The 19,441-nt window shown below is 46.1% G+C and overlaps 1 protein-coding gene across 1 annotated transcript; it reads left to right on the top strand.

Annotated features, from left to right (window-relative positions):
* The first annotated feature begins 7,672 nt into the window (after window positions 1–7,672).
* LOC6733477 (protein Optix) lies at window positions 7,673–18,928 on the top strand. The gene is made up of 4 exons (XM_016167620.2): window positions 7,673–8,655; window positions 9,712–9,830; window positions 10,762–11,011; window positions 17,582–18,928. The coding sequence occupies exons 1-4, from the start codon at window positions 8,369–8,371 to the stop codon at window positions 18,387–18,389; spliced, it is 1,464 nt and encodes a 487-aa protein (XP_016026433.2). The 5' UTR covers window positions 7,673–8,368; the 3' UTR covers window positions 18,390–18,928.
* Window positions 18,929–19,441: the final 513 nt, after the last annotated feature.

Here is a 19,441-nt window from a genome sequence, read left to right on the forward strand (position 1 = left end):
CAACTGATTGAATAGCCAATTTTATTGATTATTGGCTGTATTCTAAAAATCTCATTTTGGTGGCACAATGTTAGTTGATTGTACACAAGTTTCATTTACAGGTATTTTAATATGTAACTTAACCCTTAAATAATTTCTTAAGTTGGAAAAGTTAAGTACAATCTATACCCACGATGATAAACCTCTGGGGACAGAAACGTTGTTGATGCAGCAATCAAAGAAGGAAACGAAGTTTAATATTGCCTATACCTGTAATATCGAGCTACATTCTCACGCTTCCATCTCTGGGATATCTGTTTTGACCTGGCCAACACTTGGCTCAGCCATCCCCACCTCCACTCGACTTGAAGCCACGCCGTCCACTCGACTTGGCCGCGCCCAACGTAAATGTTGTGAAAAGCAAATCTAATTACGCGAATGCTCGCCGACTATTTGAAAATGGGCAATTCCACGAGATACTTATCTAATTAATAGCCCGACAGCGGCAGCGGCTGTGTGGCACAGTTCCATTTCGACTCCATTCACAACTCGGCACTCCTAATGAGCGGGGTGGCCAAGAACAATGGACTTCGGACACTCGGAGGTGATCGCTCCCTCTTGCCAAAAAACAAAGGCGGCTCCGTTGGGTGGGCGTTTCGACAATTTATAATTTCACGTGAAGTCCCCTTCATGGGAAGGAGGGTGGGGGGTTGGAGGGGTGCCAAGTACGGTAATGTCAACAAAGCGTTCCCGTTCAATTAAGCGGAGCGAGAGAGTCAAGAGACCCGCTATCTCCATCTTGGTCCCCCGAGCCGGATGGGGGAATGGGACAGGGAATTACTCGAAAAACAAAGGCAATCAACGGCAATTGACGGAGCGAGATGGCAGCACTGCGCGTGGGAACGGGACGGGAAGATCGGGCGGTAAGTGGTGCGCAGGCGCATCGAATTAAGCTCATTGCGCATTTGACGCGCTGTTTGACGTTTCCTTTGTGCGCCACTGTTGGAGCGGGGAAGGGGGGAAGTAGAGGGGGAATGGTAATCGGAGTGGGAATGCAGATGGAGATGAGGAGCGGACTGGGACGAGGAGGGATCATTAATTGACACTCCACCTCTAGCTCGTCAACGGCTAGTTTATAATTGTGCGCGCTTCTTTGCCGCTGTACAGTCAATACCCGCTCAGGTGAACTAGGCTATAGCATTCACATTTCAAGGCCCATTAAGGAGTTCATACCTTGAATCTTGGGACAATTCTAAGACTTTATACTAAATATAGTAGCTTCATGTTTATAATAACTAGATTTTTAAATAGGGGTCAGGATGAAATTACTGTTCCCAGATCATAGATTTAGAACAAGATACAAAATACCAAATATGGTATTTTAATACAAAACTCGCAAAATTTGTAGATACAGTTAAAGAGCTAGTTAACCCAAGTAGCTTTCACTGTACTCAATCCCCTTTCTTCGCAACGATCGACGGGCAGATGCAAAACCAGAGCATCGATCATTAGTGGTGATTACTTGGAGTATGCACGGTATAATGATGCTTTTTAGCACCGATTAAGACAATCCGAGCTGGCAGTCAGCTATCGCCGTAATTATCCACTTAGCGCTTGTTAGACAACCCCGATTTCGATTCCGATTCTCATGGCAGCGAAATGTCAAACGCATTGATGAATGTGCTCCCAGGTTGATTCGATAGAGCCCTCACTCCCCTTGCGTTTCCCCCTTTCTCCCCAGTAGCCGAGGCTCGAATGCATAATTTAGATATATTTATGGGCAGCAGTATCGCTTCCACAGACCATTTTGGGCCCGATTATTTTGACCAAATATGGCAAATTCGATATTGTCCACAAGGACAATGAGCGAGGTATCGGACGGCAGTGGGAGAGAGGGAGCATCCAAGCTGAGTTTCTCCACCGACTACTGACAGACCCTGGTGTTAATGACTTAATTAAACCACCAGGCTAACCGTCCGATCCGGAGTCGCACTCCAAGTCCCAATTGGTGGCTGCTCCTCCAGTAGTCCGACAATTTCACACTTTTTGCGTGGCAATGGCAATATCAAAAGTGGCACGACTGGTGGAACTGTCGCAAAAAAGACAATCTGCACAGGTACACACACACTTGGCCAACAGAGGCGTGGTTAAGGGGGGTTAAGATAACCTCTATAAGAAGTTTAGAGTTTTATAGTAAGAGAATGAAAAGGAGAAAGACTCTCATTCCTTAGAAACTTTATAATACAGCACAATTGTGAAAGGTATCCGTAGTTCCATATTTGTATCTTTTCTAATATCTTTTTGAGGTTTCGAGCTAATATTTATATTTATTTATATTATAACTAAAACTATTCCAATTCTTTCCACATAGTTCTTTAATTCCCTTAGCATTATAATATAATGAACCACATTTACTGGCACTTTAATATATTGCCAGCCCCCTTAGCTGCGCTCCTGGTTTGGCTTAATCTTGTTCGGGAGAACAAGAAGATTTCACGCATGTTCCGTGCCGCGTATCACTTGACGATGGGATGGCGATGATGAGGAGGATGCTCGTTCCCCGCCAGCTCCTCGCCGCACGGGAGTCTGCGTCGCTCACCTGAGAGGTGCGTTGATTAATATGCGCAGTGCTGGCCAAACAGTAGCCGCGGCCACATGCTCCTGCTCTGCTCCTTTTTACTGCTCCTGATTCCGATGGGCGAGCAGATGACACTGAGCCGCTCGACAGTCACCGCGCTCCTTGACATATCCATTAGGCGGAACAGAACAGAACAGAACAGAACAGACCAGGCCAGAACAGAACAGCCGAAAAGTAAAGCCAGATCGGCTCGGTTTGCGACCACGTCCCCATCATAATTATTAAATGCAGCTCAATACATTTGCCTCGAATCGCTGGCATTCCTGCGCAACCTAATGCCCAAAGATATTTCTTGGGGCCGACGCAGCCGCCGGCGGCCTTATGACTATGGAATGCAGCCCAATCGCACCAGGAGCGAGTTGATCACGAGGGATGCAGCGGGGTGTAGCGACTATTAACTACCCTTTATTATTGAGGTCGTTGAAATAAAATATCAAATAACTTGGGATAGATCGCAATGAAGCATATCAATCTTTAATATTATCTTTCAATATTATAATATTAAATAAATACTATAATATTATAACATTAAATAATCATCATTATATTGAAGGATATGAGTAATTTGAAATGGTAACAGTGTAACAGATGGTACATTGATTAATTCATGATTGTTAAATTTAGTAGTCTTTGAAAACTATCTAAATAGAAATATATGATATATTAAAGGGTTATATCATTGTCAACCGAATATACTAGATCGAAAATTAAATTTTTTAAATTTTTTATTTTAATCATTCCTTTTTATCATACTATCTGAATTGAAATATATGATATATTAAAGGGTTATATCATTTTCAACTGAATATATTAGATCAAACACTTATATTTTTAAATTATTTATTATAAACATTTATTTAAAGAAAACCCCCAAGAACACGATATACCTTCGGAAGTCGATGAGTCCTGGGGAATAAAAATGTGACTGTGACTTTGACTTGGACCTGCGACTACTCGAAAGAGTCCACTCTAAACGCCGGCGCGTCTGGAGGAACAGGAACAGGAGCTGGAGCAGGAGCTGGAGCTGTAGATGGAGCCAAACAAGAAGAACGATGTAAATTAAAGGAATACCTTGCCACAGCGCCGATCTTTCATCATCGGAGCCACCTCCTGACCCTTCCATCCCTTCATCCCACCTTGCCAATCGCCAGTCGCCACTTGCTTATGAAGTTATTTCATCCTCGTTTTCAATCACTGAGCCCGCGAATTCTGCGCCTCCGCCTCACGAGTATTTCTCGATTTATTGAATTTCGTATAAATTAAAATATTAAATATTTTCGACGACAAAACCCTTTAATTACCCAGCTTGTTGTTATGCCTTCGCATGGTATTTCTGGCAAATGTTTCGCAACCTTCGGGCTAGGTTAACGAACTCCTGGCCAAAGTCACAAAGGAAAATGGTCCAAATTGAATTGGGGTCCCATTTTTCAGGGATCCTGTGCCGCCCCGTGTGGGGTCCTCGTAATTGCATTACAATCCAGTGCTTGGGTCAGTTGAGGCGAAAAATAAACGACGCCATGGGAGCGCCTATTAAAATTGAAATACAATAAAAAATGATTGACATCGAGGTGTTACTTTCGCCTAATGCCCTTTGAATATGCCTCGCAACAACCCTCGTCCTTCCGCCGCTGCACGAATATAAATATTAAATATTCAGGTACATGCAATCAGATTAAATTATCTTAAACAAATTGAGACGCAGACAAAGGGCGGCCAAACTTGCTCCGCTCGCCCGAGGGTGGAAAACCCGAAACTAAAAAGGCGAGTACATTTAGATTATATTTTTGGCCGGATGGCAGTTCCCGTCGTAACCCCAACATGCATACATATGTGGGCAGGGAGCACACTAGACTGCAATAATAGAGATTCAGATTTTCCTTCTGGCCGCGGGCTCCCCATTGGAGAGGCAGCCGTGTGCGGTGGTCCCTTTGTTGTTTGCGGTTGCCTTTTGTGTGTGGCGAGTGGGGAAAGCCTTTAAAGCCTGGCCAAGCGCGCATCAGAAATGGCTTTTAATTGCCTTTTAATTGTTTTCGCAAAGCGAATTCGAGCGGCCCTAACGGTATGCGTATTTGGCCTAATTACACCACCGCACTTTCAACGGCTCTCCTGGCGCCTTGGTGCGCAAATTTTGTCATTTAATGGACCACTGGGCGTGTGATTTGATTGCGCCAGTGACACAGTTAGCCGGAGTCACTCACTCACTCACCCACTCACTCACCACGGGGAAGTTGCTCATCCTCCCGGAGTTGGATATTTTGATTAGCACCGCAAGCGAAATTGTCAACAATATGACATTATACGGCGTGCTCCAAGTGAACCCCCAAGTGAACGAAAATCCTCGCTTCGTTAGGCAATTCAAATGGGATTCCAATTGCTTTCTGGCCTTCAGAAGAGAGAAGATGTGAATAGCTGGGGCGCACTGATGCGAAGATGTTTGTTCAACTGATTGATCCCCAAATTGGAAACATGAGCTACTCCGAGCGACCTTCTCCCTTCGAAAATCACTCAAAAGTTTATTGGCCGTTCATAAAACATCGAAATGCAGTCCTGTATTTGAAAATTCCCTTACCTATCTTTTATTTAATTAAAAAGAATAAATTCCTTTCATTTTTGGAATTTATTTTGGAAGTTATTACGTAATTTTGATATTTCTGATCCTATTTAAAATGGATTCAAGCATGTTTTTCTAATGATTTACAATAAAGTTACAATAATTTCGTTTTGAGTTTTGTGGTCTTGCGAAAGTGGCTTTAAAACACATTTCTTTAATATATATTCCTAAATATTCCTATTATGTCTTAAACAGCTGTATTCCTTCTACTTCCTTGTTTCGAACTTATATCGCTGCTCCAGAACGGTGCCCCGCGGCCCTTTCGGTATTACATTAGCATTTCATCATGTATCTGCAGCGGCTTGGCCATGATGCGATTGTATCTCTTACTCCATCCTCAATTGTGGCGCATGAAAGGTGATCGATACCATAATGAGCGTTTTCAGAGGACATCGGCCGTGGCAGCACATAATGTGGCCATGTGGGAGCTGCAGCTGGAGCTGGAGCAGAGCGTGCGCTATCATCCAGCATCTGCCAGGCTGTATCATGTTGCGAATGTATCTGTATCCGTATCTGAGCATGAACGTATCTGTGTGGCCGACGTCACTCACCCATTCACAGCCATACGCAGCGTTTGTCGTTCACGTAATGCAATTGTCCAAAATGTTCAACCAACTACTCAAAAAGTCATCGTTCAGATTTAACGAGGTTGGGTGAGGAGGTGGTGGGGATTGGGTAGGGGAGGGAAAGAGACAGCGAGAGCGAGGCAGCAATGGCGATGTTCGTGTGCTTGTGTTTTCACGCTGTACATGCATACATATATGTATGTGTGTGTGTAAGTATGTGTGCATGAGGTTTTACATTGGTTGTATAGGTGAGGGTGGCTGGGGGGTGGTGGGCTGTCTCATGGGGTGGCGGTACGTTTGAAGCCCGCGGCTACACTTTTGGAAAACTCATTTACTTGTGGCATGTAAACAACTAATCTGTTAACACTCCGGACAAAAGCGCGAACGATACATTAGCGTGTGCCCTGTCCCCGCCGAACACCGTCCGCCTCCCCGCCATCAGCCATCCCCTCCTCCTCCTGGCTATTTCCGGATCCTGTCAAACACGGAGCATGATGAAGCACCACCAAGACCCGACAACCAACACCACTGACAGCGCCACAATAAAAACTTTTGCTCGTGAATATTTTGCCTCAATCGACGGGCATAATCAAAAGTTCCCTTTGCCAAAATGAAAACGTGATTTTCTCCTTGGTCATATATATGTGCATATAAATGGCAGGGGAGGGGGCTGGAGGTTCGTCCTGGCACAAGGATATGGCTTACAGTGAGCGAGAGTAGGGTCTCCAGAAAGGGGGAAATGGCATGGGAAGAGGAGGGCGGAGGAGGGCGGAGGAAGGAGCGACGGCAGAGGTTGCCAGACCACATGGTGTCAAACATTTTGCTACACTTATACAATATGCTTCACTTACCGTGATGCGAAATCAATGAAAAGCGGTTCTAAGTTTCAACTAAGTTATTTCATTTAATTTGTGACTTGTTTGCGTATGTGCTACTCCTTTAAAGTTATGTTATTAACAAATAAGCGAATTAAGCGTATAAGAACTAACTTATTCAAATATACAAATACAAAAGAAAGCGTTTTAAAAAAAAATCTATAAGGCATATACTGAAGTGCTTGTGTATAAACAACTTGATATATAGAAAAACATTCATATAACCGTGTGATCTTAACTCTGGCCATTCTTTCTTCCAACTTGTAACGTGTTTGTGATCAATGTATAGTATCCCAGGATGACTTGACAGAATATCTTTTGTAAATAAAGACCCTCCAATTTTCCACGGCAAATAAACATAATCCGGCTGATCTCGCCCCACTGTGCGGCTGTGTTCGGCTGCCCGACTGCTGCGTTCTGCCGGGTTGTTTTATTTGATTTCTTTATCAATATCTGAGCTGGCGTGCCTGCAGCTCACCCCCTCGGTGGCGGCACCCAGCCCTACCACTGCCGCCACAACGTTCGTAACCCCTATTCAACGAGCCGTTGTTATCCTGGAACTGGAACTGCAACAGTATTAGTTGCTGTGCAGCAGTGTGTGTGTGCGACTCTTATGTACGATTCATTTAAACGAGACCCATGAAGGCGATGCCACCACCGCATAAAGGAGGAAGGGAGACGGCTGTCGAGAGCGGCGCCATTGGATGGCCGTGTGCCAGAGCGAGACGTCCGTACGGCAGCGAGCAGTGAGAACCACGCCCACCCCGTGGTAGTGGTGCCCATGGTATGGTGGTGCGTCGTAGTATCCGTATCCGCATCTGTTCGCGTATCTGCATCTGTGTTTGCGGCAAACTGGTTGTGGCCTGGTATTGGTGCCAACTCGTTTCTGTTTCCATATCTCGGCCCGTATCTGTGTCCGCAGCTGTATCTGTATCTGTAGCTGTATCTTTATCTGTATCCGTGTCTGCAGCTGGCAAGCAGTAGCAGTGGCAGCCGGAGAGCCGAGCCGAGCCGCCAGCCAGAGTATCTGTATCTGTGGCGCGTCATTGTTGTGCTGCTACTGCCGCTACTGCCGCTGCTGCTGCCTCTGCCGATTGAGCTCCATTGCCATAGCTTCTATAGCCTCGATAGCGTGTATAGCGTGTATAGCTTCTGTGCCGTTCCCGTCGCCTAGTGGGCAGCTCAGTTACAAGACCATTATTTGACGTATTTTTTGCGCGCTCGGTTGGCCGTTTGGTTGGTCGCTCTCTCGCTCGCTGGATCGTATCGCACCACACCGAACCGCATCGGTTATATCCATTGCCAAAGGCCCCCTTTATCGCCTCGATGTGGAGCAGCAGTTGCGCTCCGTTCGTGGACCGGGCACGGGTATCGCATTCATGAGCTGGCTCATTGGCAATCATTTGGATTCGTACGCCAGTCGAACCGGTGGCCACCTCACACATCCAGACGGCCAGATGCCCTCGATCGCGCGTGCAAAGTGCTAACCCCGATCCAATCCGTATAACCCTATCGTGGCGGACTGAACCGAGTCGTATCGAGCAACCCAAGTGCTAGTGATCACATCAAAAAAACATAAAAAACGAGAAACAGCCAAGGAATTGAATTAGTGACTAAACCAGTGTAGTGCCCAGCAAGATTGCTTCGTTCCGGTGGAGAATAGTATGCCAATTTGTTCACAGTGGATTCAACGAATAAAATGGCCGTTGGACCGACGGAGGGCAAACAGCCGCCCTCAGAGAGCTTCTCGCCCACGCACCACCAGATTATAGCACCCAGCCCCATCCTGGCCGTTCCAACGCTGGCCTTCTCCGCCGCCCAGGTGGAGATCGTGTGCAAGACGCTCGAGGACTCCGGCGACATCGAGCGGTTGGCCCGCTTCCTCTGGAGCCTGCCGGTGGCCCTGCCCAACATGCACGAGATCCTCAACTGCGAGGCGGTGCTCCGTGCCCGCGCAGTGGTCGCCTACCATGTGGGCAACTTCAGGTAGGAACACACAACACAACACACAAAAGCCCCCTGCTCGAATGACACTCTCTCAGAAGATCAGAAAACCAAAAAACCAAAAAACCAGAAAACCAGCCAGCCAGAGTCCCAGCCTCCTGTCCTGATTAACCCCGACATCCGATAGTTTTGCACAGCGACAGCTTAATGAGGGCACAATGAGCCGCTAAATTAATAAACAATGGCATTAATTTACTAATTAAAGAACTCGCTGCTGCCCAAAGCCAAGTGGAGCAGGCTTGATTAATAAAACACCGACCGAACAATAGGTTCCACGCCAGGATCGGGGTTTCGGCTTCCGTCGCCACGACATTCTAAGTTCTCACATTTCACGGGGGCTTCTAAGACAACCGGAAACAATTCGCTCGAATGGGGAATTTCGCAATAAGCCCTCGCAAACGATGGCGAAAGATTAGCTTACCCGTGGTATCTCCGAGATAGACTTAGCCTTGTGATCTTCGCCTAGACGAGTCAGCCATTTGCCGTATCTCAAAGTGGACAAAACAGGTCCCCTGGCAATCGATATCGACAATTATCCGATCGGCTCAAGCAATCACAACTATAAACGGTTGCATCAGGTTTTGCATCTCATCTGACTGCAGCTCGAGCACACGGCCGTGTAATTCGAGTATAATCAATCAATGTCCAGATACAGTACATATATGGCCTGTTCGTGCATATACTCTTACGGATCTGGCGATGCTATGCAAGTGATTTGATTGCTTTGACTTGGTAAATAAACGACTTCCAATTAAAACCATTTGACGTACTCAACCGAGCTGTCAGCACCAGTGACGACAATAAATGCTTATGAAATTGTTTCAAAATACATATGGACGCCCGTCGAGCGTTGAGGGGTGTAGAAATTCATCGGCGGGGATGGCTTTCGCAGCGGGAAGTCCCAAGTGTCCCAATAGTCCAAAGGACCCAGGGGTTGATGGGGTTGAAATCGGGATGGCAAATTCAGCACATTAACTTAAAGCTCGACTCCGGATACAAAACTCTAACTGGACCACCTCGATCTGGCTCTCTTTTCAGGGAACTTTATGCAATAATAGAGAATCATAAGTTTACTAAGGCGTCCTACGGCAAACTGCAGGCCATGTGGCTGGAGGCCCACTACATTGAGGCCGAGAAGCTGCGCGGTCGATCACTGGGTGAGTAAGGCATTCACTTCCAAGCTAGATGCTATGATGAAATGCTGAAAAACTTATGAAGGAGTTTCAACACACAAACTTAGAAATACAAGTTTAAGTCCTAAGCCTCATCTGTTTACTAAAACACCGCCAAATGTTTATATTATGCATATTGATTACATATATTACTTATTACAAATGCACTGAAAAACAGTCGAGTAAATAACAAACTTTTTTTTAGAAAATCCGATTTTAGTAATAAGAAGGATTAACCGATTATTTCTATTCTAATTGTATTATTAACTCAATTAAATGACTCGAACAGAGCTTTTTTAAAATTTGATACTTTGAACGTCATCGCTAAACATCAATACGAAGTTTTTGAACAAGTTTTATATATTTAGCTAATATCTCAAATGCATTGGTTATAGACCGGTTTTTCAGTGCTTAATGTGTTATGTAATAACATATTCAGGAACTTACACTAATAGCTTTTACTTTAAGATGTTCAAACCAGTTTTAGAAATATTTTTCATAACTATTACTTACTTATTACTTACTTATTTGATATTTTACGATGACATTAACAATCCAAGCAACAAATTAACCAACACAATTATATTTGAATATATATATTAGGCACACGTCAAATCGATTCCTTAAGAAAAAAACTTGAAATCAATTGAATAATCAGTATACAAATATTTGATGTAGAAATAAGCCGCTTATAAATTTAATTTTTATATTCTAAATGTAATTTATAGGTTTTAAATACATTGAAGCAATCAAAGCAATTGTTTTTAGTGCGATGAGTTTTAAACGTCCTAATGAAAATTTCAGAAAGCTAATGTTTGCATAGGTTTTTCAGCATGAAAAGCATTTCGCTTTTGTTCAAACATAACTAAATATTAAACAATATTGTGACTAATCCAATTGCAATTGAAACTTGCAGGTCCCGTGGACAAGTATCGGGTGCGAAAGAAGTTCCCCCTGCCGCCGACGATCTGGGACGGCGAGCAGAAGACGCACTGCTTCAAGGAGCGCACGCGGAGCCTACTGCGCGAATGGTACCTACAGGATCCCTACCCCAATCCCACCAAGAAGCGGGAGCTGGCCAAGGCCACCGGCCTGAATCCCACGCAAGTGGGCAACTGGTTCAAGAACCGACGCCAGCGGGATCGGGCTGCTGCGGCCAAGAATCGGTAAGTTATCGACCATCGACCGCCTCAATTAGCCATAGGAGTTGGGAGTTAGACGGGTCTGGGGTCTGGGGTCTGCGGCCTGGATGGGCTGGTAACCCGATCGGGGCCGGGTAAGCGGATATCATCCTCCGGAGAGTGGGTGCAGTGGGTGAGGTGGACGAGTTGGATGCCGTGGGGGGGTCGCACAGGAGCGTTTCCATTTCATTGATCCGTGCCGATCTGCGGCAGCGGTGGCGGCACCCAGTGAAGCGTTCTCGATTTCTGCTGTTTGTTGCGGTCGTCGCTTTTTGGCCACATTAAACTGACCGCCGACGATGACGATGGGTTTGGGCTTGGGCTTGGGTATGGGTATGGGTATGGATCTTGGCCTGGTCATAATGGTGAAGGAGACAACGAACAGAGATGACGATCATGATAGCGATGGTTCATGACGATGATGACAGTGTAAACGCAGCTCATGCTTCAGCTGGAAAGGTGCAACCGCTTGCGAAAATGGGCAGGAGAAGTTAAAACTCGACCAATTCGCGCGAAGTTGAAATGAAGAAGATCCGCTCGAAGTGAAAGAAGGCAAGTTAAGTGGAATGACACTGCAAGAAATCCGGATTCGGAGTCGGAGCTGCACTGGACTGGACTGGAGTCGCAGATCTGGAGTCGAAATCGTAGTCCACTCAAGTGTTTGGCTGCTCCTGCAGATGCGCAAATATTTCAAGTTCTACCTGCTCACAAAAAGAGCAAAGAGGGAAAAGGAAAAGTAAAAGAAATCGAGACAACATTTGGCATTCCTCGGAAACCTGGCAGCCCCACAGCTCCGAGATCCCATCCAAAGAGCCGTGTTTATTAAGTTAGGAGCAGCTTCGGCAGCGGTCTCGTCTCAAATTGAATGAATCTGCACAAAGCGCCAAGCATCATATGGCATCGCCGCCAAACAAAATAAAATAAGTAGTATACAAATACGAATAAAAACCAGATGCGAGCGGGTCATTAGTTAAAATGATGGCGATTATTTCGCTTGTAAAGCGGCAGCAGCCACGGATACGCGGCCATTACAACTCCATCCGCAGATCCGCCGATCCCCAGATCCCCAGATCCGCGGATCCCAACTCGAATTCGAGGTTCGAGTTTTTGGCTTCGCGGTTTCGTGTAGTCATCGTGTTATTAAGCAGCGGCGGCACAGCAAAAGCCCCCGAGATGAGACAAAAAGGCGCACTGGCGATACGAAACACCAAGTATGGCCATATAAAAAATATGAAATTAAAAGCCGTTCATAAGCGACGGCCAGACAAGACATCGACAGCGCCAGGCGGCAGACAGGGGCGTCCTCAACGCGGCCTCCGGGGGCAGCAGCGGAGAGGGGCTTCCAGACCCATTCTAACCGACAACCCGACCCAAACCAGACCCCAACCACCAGGCGCTGACTGTTCAAGCATTGTGCGCTGAAAAATTGTTAACATTTTTGCTACTGCACTTGTGCGAACCGTATGCGACAGGCGGACAAGTCGGAATCGCGAGCGGCAGGATGAGTTTCCTAACCGAATCTTTGCACACCCTTGCTCAGATACTTTTCATCCAAGGAAGGCTATTTAATAAGTGTGATGGCACAAACATTTAAATCATTATTCATTAATAGCTTTACTTCCATTTGAAAGAGTAGTAAGCAATTCATGAACTGTATCCCTTGATCCTCCTTACAAAGTATCTGCTACCTTAACTAAGATACATTAAGTATTAGTATCTCTGGTTAAAGAAAGCCAACTCTTGGCCAGAACAGAAGCGCCCCTAGGAAGAGCATGGAAGTGGCAGCTGGAGCTGGGAAACGAGATCGTGAAGGCAGAAGGAGTCGCGATGTCAAACGGCTGTTTGCTGCTCCGGACGAGATGGTAAATCAATCAAATGCACAGCTCCGATGCAATCCACTCTATTAGAAAGGCTACGCGGAGAAAGGCGGCGGCTCGGCGCGTTTCCCGCTCCCGAATTGAGTAATTAAGACATCGGAGATTGATCGACTCCACTCGACTTGAGTCGTTACGGCGGAAACTTGGCGCTGCTGACTTGTCATGCTCTGATGCCTCCAACCACCAAGTGGCCATTGCAAGTGGAGTGCAGTGCAGTTGCAGTTGCAAGATATTCAAAATCAAGATTGCCGCGCATTATACAGGAATTCTGGGCAGGCATCTGAATGGCCTGCCGTACCTCACAGATGCCCCAGTCATCACCATTTGTCTGATTCAGCGGAACCCTCGAGGCGTGCAATGCCCATTGAGGAGCGGATGGGAACGTAATTAATCTGGCATTACTAAAACTGGATATTGATTCAGTTATAACTGACTTTGTTTGAGAAGAATTCTACAATTTTCTCGATTATAATACATAAATGCAAACATCTACCTAGATCGTGCTTTTGATACTTTCGTTACTAGAAACCTATTATGAAAGCTTTAATAACACATCCTAAGTTGTAAAACATCAATTTCGAATGTTAATGTTAATGATACTGTCATGGCTAGTTGAATGGATTTAGAAGATTCGATTAATGGCTGAGTCACAAAAGATTTCACAAATCATTGGAGAAAACAAAACGAGAAGCTTCTAGCATATTGTGCAAATTCATTAAGCCGAAACCCCGGCTCGAGACTTGATTTTGATCAATTACAATTGCCACTCGAAGATGCACGACAGCGATACGACTAGACTCTTGGCCAAGCGGAGCCCCCGAATCAAGTGAATAAAGTGAATCCATTCAATCCAGCGAATCCGCCTCGCGCCGATGGTTTTATTGCGTGAATTACCCGGCGAGCGAAATGCGTGGCTCGTGGACAGCCACTGGAGATGGATATAAGATGAGATTCGCCCACATGCAACCAGCTATCCATCCATCCATCCATCCAAGCATCTCGAGCCCAGAAGCGCTGGCCAAATTAGGAGCACAGTGGGCGTCGTTGAGCGAGCGATTTGTCCAGAACACGAAATCGAATCGTTCAGCCAACAAAATTCGGGTTGCGGGCAAAGTGTAATAAAGTTGAGCACCCAGCAAATATGTTGTAAATGTCAATTATCAATCAAATCAACAAACACGCACTTGGGGACAGCACATATCGTACGATGAACAGGGACCAAACTTGAAGAGGTTTTCTTCATCCATCGATTCCCAGCCTCTCTCGAATTCTAATGAAGAAAGGAAGATGCAGAAGCTGATATTCCCATCCCCATCCCCAACTCCAACTCCAACCCCAACCATTGTCAATATCCGAATCGGAGGGCCCACTTGTCCGAGCGCTCGGACAGGGCTCTCGAGCTCCATAAGTACCCATACCATCCATACCATCCGTGCCCATGCCCAGCTCCACGCGATCCGAGGGAGCTGAACTCGGACCACTCGACGCTGTTTGCACAACACCAACTACCGTTTTCGGTGGCTTGTGAGAAAAATATACAATCAGCTCTCCAATGGGAGCAGAAGCTGGAGTTACCCAGAAGTTACACAGAGAGAATCTTGTGCCATTTATGATACATGGCAACATGGTAGTCATATGTTGAGCAGCCTCCAGCTTAAATGGGTATCAATACAAATATTTATCAAAGCAAAACACATTTCTCTCTGTGTAGTCGTATCTGAACTGCCAGAATGAGCTGAATGGAAGCGAAGCTTCAATGTCGGACACTTCAATGCCGCATAGAAAGTGTATTAAAGAAATTAATAAGAAGTCAGCTTCGAGTCATCATCATCGGCAGGCGGATGACTCTTCATCGACGGCTGGCCAGTTGGATTGGATAGGATGGCTGGATGATTGGATGGCTGGCTGGTTGGATGTTTGGGCAGGCAGCATCACCGGATGTGGCCTTTGTTCACTTGACAAGTGAAAGAGGCTCGACAAATAAGCGGACAGGCGGCGGAACAGGGCACTCCGCTCCAAGGGTTGAAAGTGAAATATTCAAATGCGAGCAAATTTAAATCCCGTTTGTCAACAGATCTCCGTGGCGGGAGAAGGGGAATAAATATAAAATAAATGTTGATTGCATTTAGGAACCCTTGGGACTGCGGACTGCTCTTATTGCCAACTGCTAACTGCTCGCGCCTGTCCAAATATTTACACAATTTACGGCATTCAATTTGAATTGACACAATTATTGGAAAAATACTCGAGCTGCGCGCTGCAATTTTCCGTCTGATTTTGTCGCGCTATTGACTCTGTGTTACCTGCAGGTTCATTGATTTTCCCATCTATTCCATGCTAGCTGCTTTTCGGTCCTTAAGCCACATCTTTAAGACCGGGCATCTTTTGTTGGCCTAGCGGATCGTGTTACTCCGCTGGCATTCTTTGCAGCCTGAATGGGTTTCAGCTCGACTCGGATCGACTCGACTCGAATCGAATTGAATCGAGTCGAATCGGAATCCCCATCTTCTGACATGAGCCGATTAAGGAGCATTTCAATGCATCTCGGGTTACTCCGCCGCACAGCCAGCTCCTCCGACTGGCCATGTCCAGGCGGGTAATTACATACGTGTCACTTCGGTTAGGTTAGGTGCCACAGGGTATCCGATTTCACTGAACCCTTTGCCCTTGTCCTTGCCCTTGTCCTTGTCCCTGGGCTTCTCCTTCGCCGTAAACCTCTCGCTGCCTAGTCAATTGTGTGGAAAATGTATATCATATTCGTGCATCCAAGTTTTCGATTTCTGGGCTCAAGCCGAGCGTGCCAAGTCCCAGCAACTCCAGTCGCTCCATTCGTGCGTGAAAATGGCCTTGAGTCGCCCGTGCCAAAAATCTGGCTACCAGAAGCTCTCGCAAGGATTCCAGCATCGTGGGCTTTGGCTTAAGATTTCATTTCATCGATCCAAAACTATACTACGGGCTCCAATTACCATTTCTGAGAAGTATAATAACCAAACCTTTTAAGATTATTATTTCAGATTGAGGTGGCATAAGTTACCTTCCCTATGGGAGTCGACTATATAAATATAATTTTTTTTTTATATTTTGATTATATTATATTCATGAGACATGGTTTCGACAATCAAGTAATCCCGTTGCTCTATTTAATAATTTTATCTCTGGTACCCATCTAGAAAATCTTAATCCACTGTCTTACAACTTCAATTAACCATATCATATAACCGAAACATTCGGGAAAAGAGAATCAAATACCTTTCTCATCGAAAGACCATGTTGTTCGGGTAAATCCAAGTAAAAAGTTAGGAGACTCTAAGCTCCTCCCTTAAAGGTTTTCATGGGCTACTTCTAGAGTTTCACCTCCCAGACCCACCACACACAGATATGTATATGTCCAAGTTCCCATAGTTAGGTTCCAATTACGAGCACCCAAATCCAATAGCTGAGAACACAAAAAACGAGCCGAAAAAACCTTTCTAATCGGAAGGGCCTTCTTTGAGGTGTATCCCAGCAGCGGGTAGTCCCGATCTCTTGGCCAGCAATTCATCGGACTGTGAGTGATCCATCAAGTTGGCACATTAGGCAACTAAACGATTTACTGCTCCCTCCGAGACAAAGGGCCCAGAAAGGTAGCCGCAGATACATTTCGCAGCTCCAACTGAGTCGCGCTGGTGGTGGTGGTGATGGTGGTGGTGTCCCTGCTCCCGCAACCGGAGTGCCCATGCCGTTGGAGCACCATTAATCACACAACACGAGCCGCTGCAGGATCTCGGGGGCAGCCAGAAGGGGAACAAATTGCAGCAAGTTGAGCGAATCCTAACCGATAATTATGACATTGCAGGAGTCATGGCGTGATGGCAAATGATGATGTATATGAGAATGCTCCTCCGCCCATTGCTGGTCAGGCTGGGATCTCCTGCCCGCTGCCGGTGTTAAATCCATGGCGGCTAATCAAGTCATCTTCTGCTCAGATGGCGCGTCTTTTGTTTTGGCCACAGACGATTTATCTTAAGCATGTGTGAAAGTTGTGTCAGATTTATGTGCTGCCCCCTGCTCCTTCGAGCACCCCGTTGCTCCTGGAGGGCAACGACAAATGGGCCGCCTTAATGGGCGTTTAGCCGCGGCCACTGCAACTGTCCAGCATCAACTAATTAACGATGCCGACGATCCCGATGCCGATGCCTTGATGTCTTCATCGGGCGGAGAGAATGGCGTAGGGAAGGGCCTAGGGAACCTTTCAAATTCTGTCAGCATTCGATCAGCTACGGCTTTTAGCTAAAGTTAAACATTTAAACACTATAAATTTAATCCAAAATAGCCCTAACAGGCCAGATAAAAGGTCTGACCAGAAAATGTTGAAATACTGACCCTATAATGATTAATATGCTTGTAATATATTTGTTTACTAGTAAAAGCAACAAGATTTGAAACATTCCATTTACTTTATTTTATGTTTTCCAATAATTTACAATTATCTGGATGTTTAATGTGGAATTTACCCATTCCAAGACCATTGCTAACACAATAAATAAGGTCAAGCTATAGATGGCCATCATATGTTAAAACGTCCTAATATTATTTATTAATAATTATTAAATAAATAATATTTTAAATAGAGTATAAAGATATAGAAATGATTTATATAGATTATTAACACATTCCCTCCGTTTCCGCCTATTTGCAGCATCCAGCATAGCCAGAACAGCTCGGGAATGGGCTGTCGCAGCCGGCGGGCGGACGGAGCTGCCTCGCCCACGCCCTCGGACAGCTCCGACTCGGACATCTCGCTGGGCACCCACTCGCCGGTGCCGAGCAGCCTGCAGCTGCAGCACAGTCCGGGCAGCACCTCCAACGGCGCCAACGACCGCGAGGAGAGCCTGAGCGTGGACGACGACAAGCCGCGGGATCTGAGCGGATCGCTGCCACTGCCCCTCTCGCTGCCCCTGCCGCTGGCCTCGCCCACCCACACGCCGCCCCAACTGCCGGCGGGCTACGGGGGCGGGGCGGGCGCAGGACCCGGTGGACCGCTGACCGGTCCGGGCTGCCTGCCACCCTTCAAGCTGGACGCGGCCACCAGTCTGTTCAGCGCCGGCTGTTACCTGCAGAGCTTCAGCAACCTGAAGGAGATGTCGCAGCAGTTCCCCATCCAGCCGATTGTCCTGCGTCCGCATCCGCAGCTGCCGCAGTCGCTGGCACTGAACGGGGCATCCGGCGGACCGCCACTGCATCATCCGGCCTACGCGGCTGCCTACAGTGTGGAGTGCGTTCCAGGTGGTCATGGACCACCGCATCCGCCGCCGAAGCTGAGGATCAACTCGCCGGAGAAGCTCAACTCCACGGCAGTGGCGGCGGCGGCATCCGGCGGAGGAGGAGGTGGCACCCAACACCATGAGCCCACCACCACCGGCTACCATCACAGTGGCCAACTGATGCTGCATCGGCCCTTCTCCACGTCGCCGGAGCTGAAGCACAGTGCTCCCGAGATCACATGATATCAGCGGGTCTGAGGTGTCCACCTGTAACCCCACCCAGACTAACCCGACAACCCCAAGCCCAAATCCCAAATCCCAAATCCCAATCCTCACAAGCTCCGAAGCACTAAGGCCCAGCTATTCAGATTGTTTCAATTGTACTTCTAAGTTAGCCCGTAGTTAAGCGCATCCCAGCGGCGGAGTTCGAGCAATATTCGATCCGGAACTGTTTCCTATATCATGGCCCATAATTACCATACCTTTACCTATACCTATACCTATACCTATACCGTTATCCAGCAGCAGCAAATCGCAAGCGTCGCACACTCACTCTTCAAAGATAGCCATTTAAGCCGGATGGAAACTGAGATACAGATTTAGAGCTAATAATACAGATGGCGGTCCCAGTGGCCCCAAAAACTGAAATTGAATTCGAGACGTTTTCATTCTAATTTTGTGTGTGTGTACGTATTTGTAAATAGAGTTTAAGTATGCAAATCATAGAGCTTACGTATACAATTAGATTGCAATAAAACCGAATGAACAGTTAAGAATTTGAATCATTATACAAAAATGCGTTCTTTCTTTCGAGATATAAGATGGGATTCAAATCTGAGTGGAAAGGTCTTAAAAACTAAATATTATAGTATGATTATATTTATATGAATTTCTGTATTCATTATTTTCAAAATGAATGGTGATACCACTTTATGGATATCCTTACCAGCTACTCAAAAGCGAAATGTATATGAATATTTCAAATATATTAATTTTTGGTCATTCATAAGTGTAATGTTGGGAAGTTTATTGATTACCCTACTAAAATTACTAATTTTCGTTTAAATCAACGTTTCTATGCGCAGAAAACGCTTCTGCCTGAAAAATCAATAAGCAAGGATATAAATGTCTGAATGTCCTGCACATTACATAGCTAACTTTGTTGGCTATCATGTGGTTCTTTCCTTCGGAAAAAACACAGACTGCTGGGTAAACAGTCGGTAGAAAGTGGAAAAACTGCAAGGGGTGGGGAACATTTCCTTTCCACGGGCTGATACTCCCAACTATTCATCTGC

Source organism: Drosophila simulans, chromosome 2R (assembly GCF_016746395.2).
Source record: "Drosophila simulans strain w501 chromosome 2R, Prin_Dsim_3.1, whole genome shotgun sequence".
In the NCBI taxonomy this organism is placed as follows: Eukaryota; Metazoa; Arthropoda; class Insecta; order Diptera; family Drosophilidae; genus Drosophila; species Drosophila simulans.

Bases quoted from the DNA above. Each gene is read 5' to 3' on its own strand.
- LOC6733477 (XM_016167620.2), top strand. From the start codon at position 8,369: ATGGCCGTTGGACCGACGGAGGGCAAACAGCCGCCCTCAGAGAGCTTC. The intron at 9,831-10,761 runs GTGAGTAAGGCA...TGAAACTTGCAG, and splicing joins GCTGCGCGGTCGATCACTGG to GTCCCGTGGACAAGTATCGG. The intron at 11,012-17,581 runs GTAAGTTATCGA...GCCTATTTGCAG, and splicing joins GCTGCTGCGGCCAAGAATCG to CATCCAGCATAGCCAGAACA.